Genomic DNA, 15,281 nt, shown 5'->3' with positions numbered 1-15,281 from the left:
AAGAAAGTTTGGAAAATATTTATAATGACGACGTAAATAACGAAACAAAGTGAGAGAGGAGAGAATCTCTCATTGTTACTTAGGTCCTTTTGAAAAATTACGCGAGAAATATTGTTTAAATATTGTGAAGAAATACCGAAAGTTGCTTAAAATTAGTTGATCTACAACTGTACCGATGAATGTATACATTTATTTCTTCAAATAAAAAAGTTAGTTTTTTTATTTAGTCAATTTCAGGACCACCCTAATTTTCATTTGCACATAAAAATAGACTAAATATAAGAAACAAGTTCTTAGAAAAAAATTTTACTCTACAACCACAAAATCGCATCGAAAAACTCATGTCCGTCTACATTGCCTTACTGTACCACTGTGCATTGTTGTTGAATTTCTGTGAGCGTTGACATTCTCACACACGAAACTGAATTTACTCAATTTTAGATTTAGTTGACTCAATTTCATACTTTCACAGAAAAAAATATGTTGCAGACTTCGTGCGTATAATGTTTGTATGTAAAACTAACACCATTCCGGGAGTTAAATATTGATAATATAATAGATGTAGCTTATCGAGGCACGAAGAAGAAATATTCAAATAATCAGGCCACGACGTGTAAATGATAAACTAATTCCAAGTTGCTATATACGTGGTTCCCTGTGTAACTTCACTAGCTCAGATCCATAACGGGAAGCAACTACGAAATGTGCGGTCGTCAAGCTCAAGCTCAATAATCAGGCCACGAAGTGTACATTTAAATGAATGTTTCAATTACCTCGTGGAAAAGATAAAAGAAGAAACCGCACAATGGTTGTCAATAGTCGTATATGGTTGTTGTGCAACTTTTAGCTATAAATTTAACTATTTAAGTATGGATACATATAATGTTGTAATTGGTTTAAAAGCTTTATTATATTATATACAAAAGATATTCAACAAAACAAACATAATTAGTGATAACAACTGTTATGCAAAAACTATTATTTAATGTTTAGTTTTCTTCGTTTTGAAAGTATTTTTTGTTTTTTTTTATCCGAATTTTTTGCTCTCGAGTTCTAATCTTCATATTCATCACTTGCAGCTTTGCTTTAACCAGCATATTTATGTATTTATTAGCTGACCCGACAAACTTCGTCCCGCCTATTTTTGTGTTTAATTTAATAAATTTCAACATTCCAAATTTATTGATTTCTTGCGATTTGTTTATATCGTTTGAAATTATTGGTTTTATCGGAATGACAACATCCTCGACTTTTGCCTTTAGTACATCACCTCTATTCCGAAAACACTCATATTGGGTGGTATTCAGTTATTTTCGTTGTTTTCCAGAAACTGAAAGTGGTTATCTTCGAATTCAAGATGGTGTCCAGGGTCAATGCTTGGCTTCTATACATTATTTCGATCACGGAAATATTCATATGCAGTAGTATTCGGCTGTTTTCCAGAAGTTGCCATCTTACAATTCAAAATGGTGTCTGAGGTCAATTTTTAGCTTCATGCATCATTCTGGTTAAAGAAACACTCATATTGGGTGGTATTTGGTCACTTTAGGCTATTTTCCAAAAACCGGAAGTCACCACCCTAGATTTTAAAATGGCATTTGGAGACAATTTCTGCCCACTGATCGTCATTCTGGTTTAAGAAACACCAATAATAGGTGTTATTGAGTCATTTCGGCTGTTTTCCAGGAATTGGACGTCACCATCTTAGAATTAAAAATGGTGTCTGTGGTCGATTCTAGCTCCTGTGTATCATTCTGGTATCGAAGCATCTCATATTGGATGGAAATCGATCGGTTGAAGAAATACCCATATTGGGTGGTATTTGGTCATTCTCGGCAGTTTCCCATTCACCGGAAGTCGTCATCTTACAATTCATAATGTTGTCTGAGGTCGCTTCGTAGCTTCAGTGCATCATAACAATCCCGGAAATACCCATGATGAGTGTTATTTGGTCTTTTGCAACTGTTGTTAAGGAACCGGAAGTCGCCATATTGGATTTTAAAATGGCATTTGCAGACAATTTCTGGCCTCTTAGCATCATTCTGGTTAAAGAAACACCCATATTTGGTTGTTTTTGGGTCATTTTCGGCAGTTTTCCAGTCACCAAAAGTCGCCGTTTTACAACTCAAAATGTTGTCTGAGGTCGATTTGTGGTTTCAGTGCATCATCACGATTTCGGAAATACCCATATTGGGTGATATTTGGTCATATCTCGCTGTTTATCAGAAACCGGAAGTCGCCATCTTGGATTTCAAAATGGTAGTCAGAGACAATTTCTGGCCTCTGAGCGTCATTCTGGTTAAAAAAACATCCATATTAGGTGGTATTTGGTCATTTTCGTCTCTTTTCCAGTCACAGGAAGTCGCCATCTTACAATTCAAAATGTTGTCTGAGGTCGACAAACGTACAAACCGTGGAACACCACCCAATGATTGCCTCATACATAGGCGGACTTTATTATTATAAAATATTCACCCGAGTCCACTTCACAATAAAATGTGCATTTTTTTCAGTGTACCCATTAGGGTAATATTATTGTCAAAAGTTACTCTTTTTGCATGTCGTGTAGAACAAAATCAGAAGTGGCGCACCTAGCGGTCGAAAAGGTGACTAACGCTTCTGTCATTTTCAATTTGTCTTTATAATTTCACGTAAGTGAACTATATTGGTATTTAAGATATTTGGCAACACGGTACAGATAATACGAGGTACAATGGGCCAAGACTACTCGAGTGGTAATGTAATTTTATGTATATAATGTACAGGGCAGCCAACTGGGTAGTAGATGTAAGGTCCCAATCACGACTGCTAACAGAGTCTGCGACATTAAATATATAACTAGTCCTAATAGTTTTTAATATGAAATACTACGAAACAGATATATTAATTTGGAACGTAAAACTCGACGCGATAGATGATCATCAAAAGCATATGAAACTCGGTTGAAAGCTCATTGAATACCAGTGATGGCACCGTTAGCACTGTAGTTAGTACGGTGAAAAGTTAGTTACAACGCAGATGACCTTCGCAGGTTTCTGGATAGCGCGTTTAGGTTGATCAGGCAGAGAATGGCTGGGCAACCAATCCGTGACGTGAAAACATCCGAAACTACCATGGCGCGAGCTACTTTTTGAAGCTAAGCTGTAGGGTGTCGAGCTGGAGAAGCTGGCAAGGCCTTTATATCGGGTATTGCGCATGGGCTGTCACCAGGGAAGCATTCTAAGAGCATAACGCACAAACCGGCGCTGAATGCTTTCGATGCGATGGATTGAGCTGTTGAAGTGAGAGATCCAGACAGTAGAGCAAAATTCCAACGAAGACCGAACAAGCGAGCAATACAGTCATTAAACATTGTATATTTCTTAAGCCCCGCATCAACCGACAAATCACTCCTAGTTGGCAAGGGGTTTTTTGCAAATGTAACAAAACATAACGCCGTAAAAAACCGTCTCCTAGCTGGTCACGAGGTACGATGGTGGTCTAACAAGCCAGTCGTATGTTCAAATGCCAGGTCGGGAGCGACTGTTAGTTTCAGTAGGATCGTAGCTCCAGCTCGGCAATTGTCCTATTGTAAACTAACAGTTGGCCGCGTGTATCATAAACAGAGAGCTAAGTTGCGATATAGAAATGCAAGTAACCAGATCTACATCAGGTTAAAATAGTCACGTAAAACCACCTTCATATTGTCAAATGAACCCTGAAAATGATACCACGATATATTGTCTGTGTGCGCGATTTTCATAACGGAAGATATAAAAATAATATATAAAAGATATAATTAAAATGCTTCGAATATTGTTTTCGGACAATCCAAAACCATCAGTGGATTTCAAGGTAGTTTTTATTTCAATATGACGATTACGGAATTACAATCAAACTAACATTTTTTCAAATGCCAGTAATGGGTTGACGTACACGAAGAAATGTGACAAATTCGATGTCCTAGACGCACTAGAAAATCTCCAATAAACTGATTTAAACAAGTACAGTGATAAATTTATCTCATGATCGATCAGGTGCTGGGCTCTGTGATGGACTAAGAGCAGGACTTTGTACTATTGGTGTAGCAGCAGGGCTTTGTCCTAATGGCACTACTAGTGGTCCAACAGGTTTTCTAACACGTTGAACAAGTCGTGTGTGACTGCGGTATCCTTGATTACTAGGTCCGTTTAATTTCAAACGTGGGCGTCCGGGTCCTCGCTTCACCTGCGGCAGCTGCTGAATAATAGGTGCCTCAGAGGTTGATGGAGGTGTATCTGAAAATACGTTATTGTATTAGCGAACAATATTTCACAATCTTTGATATTGCACAAAATTAAGTTAAAAGACGTCATTTCGGCTACCAGTATGAAACACTGTCATACAGCGATTTAGAATTTCTGGAGTTACCTGGTGTAGGCTTTAGGTCTTGTTGAGTGCAACATTCGCTCATACTAGAAATTTTCCAAACACCCCTGAAATGGTTATGATCAAAATACCGTTTTTCGGACCTCAGCACATTTTTTTAATCCGGTCGTACCTCAACCGGTTTTCAATGCTTCAGCAGTTTTGGATAGGGAAAAAATAGCGCTTTTAAAATATATACAGTAGGGTGGGGCAAAGTGATTGATTTTCCAGTTTTTTTTTAGTTCATTTTCGGGCCCCAAACAACCCTAAACTTACCGGAAGTCGATTGGTTTTGTCTCCGCTTGGCACACTGCATTTCAAATTTATATGGAGATTTGTATGGAAAAAACAACTTTTTTTGCATTTTCCATTCAAAAGAGCTCAAAATGGCTCAAACCATAGGTTTCATGACTTTAAATGGTAGGTTTTTTTCTGCCAACACTGCCAGTGTACCAGCGTCAGTCAGATTTCCATCAGAAGTAACCTCTGAAACACGTTGTAGATTCTACATACGCCTAGAATATTGACCTGAATTTGTTTGCTTGATCCAGCTGAGTGTATAAACTCGTTACGACAGGTTACTTCTTCTTAGGGACATCCTAGCTCTTCTGTGTCTTCTGCAAAGTTGTTAGGCATCTAAAATACTATACATTAACATAATGTAGTGCATTATTAGAGTATTATTTAGCTCTCTAGCAAAAAAGTAGGTTTACCCAAATAAATTTTCATACAGATTTTAATAGGCGTAGCCAGAGGGGGGCAGGGGGACGCCGTTGCCCCCCCTTCCCCCCCTAGTTGTTGTCATTGGTGCAGAATTTTGTTTTCAATATCTCTAAGAGCATAGAACGACATCTTTAGCTTAATTTAGGAATTAGGATTGTTTGGGGCCCCAAATAGAACAAAAAAACTTGGTTTTAGCTTTCTCCTATCAAGTTTCGTTTTTTTTTTCATATAACGATTCCCCTCCCTAATATACAGCTATGAACAAATTTCACCAAAACATGTTAACCGCAATGTTGTTTAAAAACAACATTGTGAATAACGTTCAAATCAGTTTTTTAAGAAATAACATTCGTATAAACAGCCATCAAGGTTTTAATAAAAAAAAAATCAAAGCCTAGATAACTGCTCCAATCTATTATATTTGTAGAAAAAATTAAAATACATTCATTTTTAAACATTATTCCCAATATTTTCTGAAACAACGCTGCGCATTTAAGGGTTAAATTATTTGAGTTTGAATCTAATTGTATATCATTTTTAACGAAATTTTTCAACCTAACTTGGAACTTGACACTCATTTCTGCAGGAAAAATACTACAAATATACTGTTACTTTCAAAGTATATTCAATAACGAATCAAATAGTAGTGGTTTTGTGAAAATCGGTTGATATTGGACTGAGTTATATATTTTTCAAGTAAAACAGAATTTTTGGCATCTAACGCACAATTATTTCACGGCGTACGGTGTAATGAAAAAAAAATAATGCAAGAACTAGTGAAAATTATAGCTCTAATCAAATGTTACTTGCGCCAATGCCTGAAGTTTTTCAAATAATAATTTGAAAACGGGTCAAAACCCCGTTTTTGGACCTTAGCTCACTTAACGTATTTTTTACTACGTATTGTTTTAAACGAGACATTGCCGTTTTTTGGAATGTTTTTAGTCTCGTTTTTTATCATTTTGTGTCCCTTTTTAAACTCTTTTAAAGATTTTCAAATAAAGCTTTGCTTTCAAATTGTAAATGAATTTCGACTAGTATAGTGCTTTGTTACCGTTATTGAATACACTTTGTGGCAGCCTGCCACAGTATCGCGCCACTTCAAAGGACATTTTCTATCGTAAATGGTTGACTGATGAAAAGTTGCAGGTTTATCAAAGCATCAAATAATTGGGTGTTTACTTTGGTTCATAAAAACTTTGAAAAATCAATCTTTCCAAATGTTCCGTTTTAACCTATTTGTCCCGATTTACCTTCAAGAAAATTGTTCAGCCTGTTTCTACTTCACAGTAATCCACAACACAGTCCTGTCCTAAGTAATGTCACCAATTAGCCAAGCCATTTTCCAGCTCAATTCACATCGATTTAAGCTACATTATTTTAATTGTGTACCGACTGATATGCATTAACTCAACGAGCAGTTAAAAGCCTTTGAATAATTTTTAATACTTTCATCGTGGCTGCTGGGAAGACAGCAATTGTAACTATTAAGTCGAATAATGAAATAGACAACTCACCAATCGTTAGGAAATTATGATGTATCATGCACGTTTGGAACAAGCATTTGCCGTCGGTCGTTCTAGTAACAGGGTGCTTCAGACTATCATTTAATGCTTAACATACCAACATTTTATTCGTCTGAAGTTTAAAAATGTTCTTTTTTCTAACTAGGGATACATTGTGCTGTTTCTAACCATTGTGACATTTTAACATACTTTTAAACAGAAAAAAATGCTTTTTTGACATGGAACACGATAGTCTTACGACGACTTAATGTCAAATGTTCGAATTCTAGGGAAAATATTCATCTCGTAGACACATTCGTCACACAAGTAAGTCATAATTGCGGGAATAGGGGAGAAAAGTGCACAGTAGGACTCTGGAGATTTTTTCAAAGATTTTCCATCACATAATCCTATTCATGAAAATATTTAAATCTGTAGTACAATGAATTTAGTAAATTGGCATCATAATAAGACCATTCAGTGAAAACTATGATTAATTTATAATTTAAATTTGCAAAAATCAATAAAAATAAATAGTAAATAAATAGTGTACCTAAAATGGGTCTTCTCCCCTATAAAACGATTCTCACGATCTATTCACGCCAGCAAAGTCAACCATTAGGTTAGCAAAACTAAATGAAACTACCCTTTTCTTATTGCTTTACCGCAAGCGTTCCAACACTTAGTGACGACTTTTCCTCTTTGGTTTGTCGCATCATCAATAGGAATCTTTTTTCGTGGCACACATATATTTTTGAGCAAATTGATGAGCTGCAACTAAGATAATTTTTAAAATGTCTTTCCAATTCTTCGTTGAAATAATTCAACTTGTGGCTCTATACCAAATAGATTATAACGCTATTCGCGTATTTGAGAATCCGTTTATTACATTACTGCCATACGCAGCATGTTGTTTATCTCTTGTTCTTAAACAAGAATGTCAATGGCGATGCTTACTATAAAGATGACCATGAAAACCTTTTTTTCCGATTTGTGTAAAGTAACTAGTAAGTCTGCGTTCTAAACATGCAGCACCAGTAAGTAAATGTACATACCAAAGGACGCCGTCGAAGTTGCAGCAGAATCTGTTCGACCGGAACTACCCGTTCCGCCACCCCGACGTGAGCCACGCGGTCTGCCTCGTTTGGTTCCACGTGGGTGGTGACGTTTCCTTTGCCTACCCAATCCATCGAATGTTGAAAATAAGACTGAAATTGAATCAAATTGGAAAGGGCTTTAACTTTTTGGGAACTAGTCTAGTGTAACCGCAAAATGGATGCAATCGAAATTAATTAGGTTTTTAGGAACAATCGTTGGATAATTGGCTTAGAAAACTGAGCATTTTTCACCTATGGAGAAATTTTTCAAACTAAGACTAATTTCCTAAAATAGTGGATGCATTTTGGCATAGGTTTTGTTCTAAGCATTGTAGCTCAGAAACCGTTGATTACATAGAAAAAACTGTCTGAAAGTGAGTTAAACGAAATAATAACAACTTGTAAAATAATATACGCCGAAAAATTTATTTTTGTTCACAAAAGAAGTTGAGAATTCATAATATTTTGATTTACAACAAAAGGATTGATTTTTTTTTCGTTTTGGTTTTGAAGGAACTTTTAATGGTCTAGAGATGAAATGAGAAACAATTCCTTTTAAAGAAAGTTTTTAAGTTTTCAAAAAATATGTTTAACTTCAACTTTTTTTTAAATATTTGTATTCCAATGATTTTAAACAATTCAAATAGTCATATTGAACCGAAAAGCCCTATATCTTGTCTATACCTTCGTAAATGCAGATTTTTTTTAGACAATTAGAAAATTCACACTAAATTATACATTAAAACAAAAATTGTACCCTCAGAATAAATTTTTGAGATCAAGTTTTTTTTTTATTTTTTTGTAGATTGTTTTTTATTTCTCCATCTTAGACGTTTTCATCAAAAGTTGCGTAGTAACTTCAAGTTCCTTTAAAAAATTGCACTATTTTTTGTAAATTAAAATTTAATATTAAAAAAAATATTCTCGATTTTTTACAAGGCATTATTAATTCTCAGACGGTGAACCAAGTAGTAAATTACTCTTGAGTCAGATTTGTGATTGCGAGATGCTCTAAAAGTTGTTCTCAATTACAGTATGTAAGTGTATGCCATTCTTCACAAAGTGCCATTCTTAGTTAATCATAAAAACCAGCTTCAACCACATTATGTAAACATGAAGTGCAACGGTTTAATGCAACAATATTATATTACCTGGTGTAACTGAACCACTTGTACTATCACAGTCAATTGCGTCATTGCTGGAATCGTCTCGGCTAATCGATTCGGACAACTTTATCTGACCGCTGTAGTTTGATTGCTCACTCAGCGCAGGACTTGGCGCTCCCGATTCTAAGAATGCCAAATCGTCAGCATCGAGCAGTCCATCTGGTTTTGGTTTTTTCTGTTCCGCAACCTGTTAAATTAAATATATTGAAGAACAATTGGAGACGAGAAAACTAAGTTACTTCTCAGTAGTATGTATATATCAATTTTACTTTTTCAGGAAGTTTAAGTTATCGTTCTTTAACATTCTCATCAGGTTCATATTTAGATTGATATACCCATTCAGAATGCAGCCCGTATCATAGAAATAGTTCAATGGTAATGCGAGAGTAAAATCTGAGATCGGACGTTTTACGATATCGTATATAAAAAATAATGAATGAAACGTCACATGCCCTCCGTCCGCTTACCTTATACGAAGCGGCATTTTGCTTTCGCTTTTTATCTCGTTCCTTATCATTCTTCAGTAGTTCTTCGGTGGTAAACTTCCTTTCCTCAGTTTTTTGACGGTCTGTGTGTTGGAAGCGTCCCGTAGTACAAGGTGGTACGAGTTAGTTTCAATCCAACGTATTGAAAAGGAAAATCAAAAGAGCATGAATTAAAATATATGAAGCCCGCTATGATACAAGTGGATGGTTCGTGTTTCGGTTTTTATAGCATTCTGGTAAAGAATATTATACATAACAAAAAGTTACACTTACATTTTAACTCGATCTCTTCATCGTCCAACAGCAGCGAAACAACTTCTTTTGGTTTTAGTGTATCCGGTTTGAAATTTCCCCCGCTGATGACCATTCTTTGAATCTAAAAATAGAAATACAATTTCAGTGTTTAGAAACTAAGGTAACGTATCTCGATCGGAACAGTCCGAAAATATACCATGATCGGAACAATTTTTTTATTTAATGAAAAATATATCAAGCATTCAGCAAAAACATCTGAACCGCGTAATATTGCAGAATAGAAAAAATACTACAAAGTATACAGCCCTAGGGTTGTATGAAATGCTTACGTGGGACTAAACACTGTAATTGGAGGTATTTTTTGCCACAAAAGTTACAGAGTCCGTAGACAGAATCAATTCGTTTGCCCAGTGACTCATGTATTTTTATTCTCAGCCTTCCCTTAAAATCTATTTTTAGAAATATATTTAACAATACTCGAATGAATTTCGTTTATATTAGGTGATGTCGTACCTGTAGCATTTTGTTGCGCAAACAACGTTTTTTGACAAAGCACGAGCATATCGTTCTTGTTGAAGAAGTACCAAGAATTTCTCGTAATGTGTCTTTCCTCAAAAACAAAATCCAATAATACTTACGTTATCATAATAAATAATTATGTCTTATTTAACTCTGATTAAATCGAATTTATTATATGGATATTACTTTTAAAATAACAAGAAAATATAGGCAAACATATATACTGCCTATAATCGCATCTTCATATGTTAAAAAAAATTATCAATGAGTTCCAACAAAAAATCGTCGCAATGAACAGTTACAACGAAGTTAAAGTTCAAAAAGATTCATTTTCGTTCTTTTTCTCGCCAATTATTTTACTTTTGCTAACAATTACATTCACTGTATAACGAGAATAGCTAATATATGTATATTATTTGTCAAGTGAAAAAATATCTATATATTAACAATGTTCAAATTTTGAAAAATATTTTGAAAAAATCTTAGTCAATGGACAAAAAATTCACAAGCATTCGCCGGCTTTCAATCTTCAATAAGTTTGTATGTTTAGAAAATGATCTTTCGATATTATCCAGTCACGAATATTTAGTGAATATCGAAACTGAAATAAATTATAAATAACTTATAACTTATAATTGTTGCAAAAATGTACAACTCTGGTTGGGTAATTCAAGGTAATTATATTCATGAGATAAACTTTTTATCACCATCAGTAGCAATGCAGTTTTTCCTCGATTGCACACGTATAGAAAAGTACGAATAGAAGTGTACCGCCAAATTTTTGGAATAGAAGTGTACCGCTGCAATAATAGACGAAGAGAGACCTGCGGCTCTCTGCTACACATATACTGTACGGTACAGTTTCTTTCACCAGCATATTTAGCAGTTTTTATCACGTTCTAACAGTAGATTTATAAATTGTTCAGGAAAAAACCTAAATTAATCCACCTAGCGGTCAGACTCAGCCTTTCTCATTCAATCTCATCATTTGTAAAAATAAGTTTACATGATTGCTTGAATACAATAAAGGTATATTCACTCTTTGGGTTCTAAAATATTGATGTTGTAATTGAAGTATAAAATATGAAATTTGACGTAATGTTAGTGCTCAAGACATAGCGAAATAAAAGAAATGACTCTTAATTTCAAACAATTTAATAACGAGCGATAGCGGGAACGTTCAAATAGTACGATACCACATTCAAATTATGTTGAGACCACATATATTGATCAAAGCAGGTATAGTTTTAAATAGTCTTTGAATTTCTTTTCTTTCTAAAACTTTTGAACCACATATTAAATTATTATGAAGTTTGTTATTTGTAAATTTGAGAGATGACTCGTTTGTATGACACTAGTTATGTTCAAATTTAACAATTTTTAACAATTTAATACATAACGGTTGCTTGAGTTTGATTACAATCAAATGAAAAGGGAACGTATAGGGCAGCCAAACTTTGAAACCACGTGTTACCCTTAACTAGCCCGTTAATCTAATATCAATATTGTTCAAATCGGTTGTGTAGTTTCTAAGATAATGAAGTTTCGTGATTTTCACATTTCGATACATTACAGACGAAGTTACAGTCTGATTACAGCAAAATTCAATAGGGTGTTATGAAGCAGCTAGACCTTTCATTTTACAATAATTTTGTGGAAATCGGTTCGGCCATTTCTGAGAAAAGTGAGTGAGTCCAAGTAGTTTTCGGAATATATTTCTTTTCATAGGTGGATTTCACATTTTTAAAAATAACAGGCAAAGTAGTAATCCGTTTGCAAAACAAATCAATAGAGTCTTATGGGCAACAAGACTTTCCATATGACACTGATTTTATGAAAATCGGTCCAGCCATCTCTGAGAAACATGAGTGAGATTAAATAGTCTCCAGAACACGTTTCTTTCCATAACTTCTGAACCACATGTTCAATCTTCATAAAATTCAAAAGTTAAGGGTTTTTTAGGTAGCCCGTTCATTTGAAACCAATTTTGTTCAAATCGGTTGCGTAGTTTCTGAGATATTGATGTTTCGTGATTTTTACATTTTGATACATAATCTCTAAACTAGAAATCAGATTACAATAAAATTCAATAGGGTCTTATGGGGCAACAAGACCTTTCATTTGCAATTAATTTCATTGAAATCTATCCAGCCATCTCTGAGAAAATCGAGTGAGATTGAGAGAGCGTTACACTCACACAAACATACACAAACACATACAGAAAATGCTCAGCTCGTCGAACTGAATGGAGTGATATACGACAATCGGCCCTTTTGAGCACTTTTATACCTTTAGTTTTTGCAGTGATTGCTATACCTTTCTAGGAGAAAGGCAAAAAGTTAAATGATAGAAATGGCTTTTAATTTCAACTTCAATCCCGTGCAAGGCCGCAAACATTGAAATAGTACAATATCAAATTTAAATGATGTTGAGGCCACATACTTTGATCGTAGCTGTAGTTTTAAACAGTCTGCGGGTTACGTTTTTTTTCTATAACTTTCAAACCACATGTTTAAACATTATTAAATTCATTGTTTAAAGGTTTAAAAGCCCATTAATTTGAATTCAACTAGGGTATCGAACGTCTTCGTCAGTGGTTTTCTTCGGCAGTTTCTCTGCAGCAATCTTATGCAAAAGGGGGCCGAAGAAAACCACTGACGAAGACGTTCGATACCCTACATAGCTTCTGAGATATAAGAGCGATTTTCACATTCTGACGCAGCGCCAAAACTAAAAGTTTGATTACAACGAAATTCAATAGCAACCTAAGCGGCATTTGACACCAACATAGAAAGAATCGGTCACACCATCTCTGAGAGAAGTGAGTGCGAAAAAAAAGGTGCACATAAACACGTACACACCCATACTCACACACACACATATACACCTATACATGCATACATGCAGAAAATGCTCGATTCGTCGAACTGAGTCGAGTAGTATATGACATTCTGCCATTTGGATCACTTTTCTACCTTTTAATTAGCCAGTGATCGTTAAGAGAAGGTCAATATGTTTACTTTCATTATGTGATTTCACATTTTTATGAACAACGGACAAAGTTACAATCCGATTACAATGAAATTCAATAGCAACCTATGGGGCAACTAGACCTTTCATTTGACACTAATTTTGTGAAAATCGGTTCAGCCATCCCTAAGAAAAATGAGTGAGTTGAAACAACCTCAGGATAACTTTTCTTCACATAACTTTTGAACCATATATTCAATCATAACGAAATTACAAAGTTAAGGGTTTTGGAGACAGCCCGATCATTTGCAACCAGTTTTATTGAAATCGGTTATGTGGTTTCTGAGATATTGATGTTTCGTGATTTTCACATTTTGATACATAACCTCTAAACTTAAAATCCGATTACAATGAAATTCAATAGCAACCTATGGCGCAACTAGACCTTTCATTTGCAATTAATTTTATGAAAATCGGTCCAGCCATCTCTGACAAAAGTGAGTGAGAAAAAAAAAGTTGCACACACACATACACACATACATACATACATACAGAAAATGCTCAGTTCGTCTAAAGGGGTCGAGTGGTATATGACATTCATTGGGACCACTTTTATACCTTTGGTTTTTCCAGTGATCTAGGAGAAAAGCAAAAGTTGTTTCAAACTTTTCGAAAAATCATTACCTTCAAGACATCAAATTAGTCTAAGATCATGGAAACAAACATAAATTGACCTATTGGGACGGAGAGACTCTGTCAATTTTTCTTTTAATATTGATAAAGAGAAAATCAGAGGGATTGGTTGGTGTCTATTCATGTTGTCTGTGCCAGGAGTACTCGCATGTGATTGGTTCTTGTGCGCGTAAATTAATCCTTGAAACTTTTTATCAATTTTCAGCCCTAAGCAATGAAATATTAGTAATAACTAGCGTATTACAAAATTGTCCAACATTTTATCTATCCAACATGTTGGTTTTTGTTATCCTTTATGTGGTTATGCTGTTATTATCGTTTGACATCTGACGCAACATTTGCCAGTTACATTTCCTTTTTTACAGAATGCATACCTGTATAGAAAACAAAGACGTAGTCCCACATCAAAAAGAAAAAAAAAAACACGGGAAATCCTAGCGAAAAATGTTGAAGTTTGATCAAAATACAAAAAAAAACCTTTTCAAATAGAGTATGTATATCACCAAAATCAAATGTGAGGACGCTACTAATTCAGAGCACGAAATCAGCATCTGTACGGTGTTGTTGAATAGAACATCAATAGAGCTTCTCCCACATGTATCGCTACTGGCTGGTGGCTACTTTAAAAGAAAACGATTTAGTAACTTGGGTAGCAGGATTATTCAGTCCAGAAATATCGCATGCACCCTGTAGTTCGTTGAGCAGAGTCTATTGGTATAGAGCACTCGGGGACATTCGGGCCACGGTTTCATTGTGCGTTTGTCGACTGCACCGATTTTATTACATTTGTGTTATTGCAAATTTCGTTATTCCACTGCGGTGGGGTGAATCTGCCGAGGAATAAAGAAACGACAATACGATTTACGACGCAAGTAGGAAAGAGATGTTTACAAACCAAGCACGTGCGGCGGTTAGTTTGAAGCCAGTGTTGCCACAGGTTCAGATTTATCTGGAAAGGTACAGATTTTTTCGTTTTTCTGGTACAGATTTTGTATGGTACAGATTACAGATTTTTGTCAAAAGGTACAGATGGGTACAGATTTTTCCTTTCTCCTAGAAAGGTATAGCAATCACTGAAAAAACTAAAGGTATAAAAGTGCTCCAAAGAGCCGAATGTCGTATATCACTCGACTCAGTTCGACGAGCTGAGCATTTTCTGTATGTGTGTGTATGTGTGTGTGTGTGTGTGTGTGTGTGTGTGTGTGTAACGCTCTTCCAATCTCACTCGATTTTTTCAGAGATGGCTGGACCGATTTCCATGAAATTAATTGCAAATGAAAGGTCTAGTTGCCCCCCATAAGACCCTATTGAATTTTATTGTGATCGGATTTTTAGTTTGGAGGTTATGTATCAAAATGTAAAAATCACGAAACATCAATATCTCAGAAACTACGCAACCGATTTGAACAAAATTAATTTCAAATGAACGGGCTACCTAAACAACCCTTAACTTTTGAATTTCATTAAGATTTAACATGTGGT

At 35.1% G+C, this 15,281-nt stretch overlaps 1 protein-coding gene across 1 annotated transcript in view; it reads right to left on the bottom strand.

The window, feature by feature from the left end:
- Window positions 1–3,823: 3,823 nt before the first annotated feature.
- The window catches only part of LOC129721525 (chromatin-remodeling ATPase INO80), a 113,668-nt gene continuing 102,210 nt past the window's right edge, over window positions 3,824–15,281 (bottom strand). Inside the window, exons 10-14 of the mRNA XM_055674203.1 lie at window positions 9,636–9,738; window positions 9,345–9,445; window positions 8,863–9,064; window positions 7,670–7,822; window positions 3,824–4,256 (exon numbers count right to left, since the gene is read on the bottom strand). Of these exons, the coding sequence (XP_055530178.1) occupies window positions 4,003–4,256; window positions 7,670–7,822; window positions 8,863–9,064; window positions 9,345–9,445; window positions 9,636–9,738 (813 nt within the window). The 3' untranslated portion in view covers window positions 3,824–4,002. The remainder of the gene's footprint in view (window positions 4,257–7,669; window positions 7,823–8,862; window positions 9,065–9,344; window positions 9,446–9,635; window positions 9,739–15,281) is intronic.

Source organism: Wyeomyia smithii, chromosome 2 (assembly GCF_029784165.1).
Source record: "Wyeomyia smithii strain HCP4-BCI-WySm-NY-G18 chromosome 2, ASM2978416v1, whole genome shotgun sequence".
In the NCBI taxonomy this organism is placed as follows: Eukaryota; Metazoa; Arthropoda; class Insecta; order Diptera; family Culicidae; genus Wyeomyia; species Wyeomyia smithii.
This window is presented reverse-complemented; position numbering and strand designations above follow the sequence as displayed.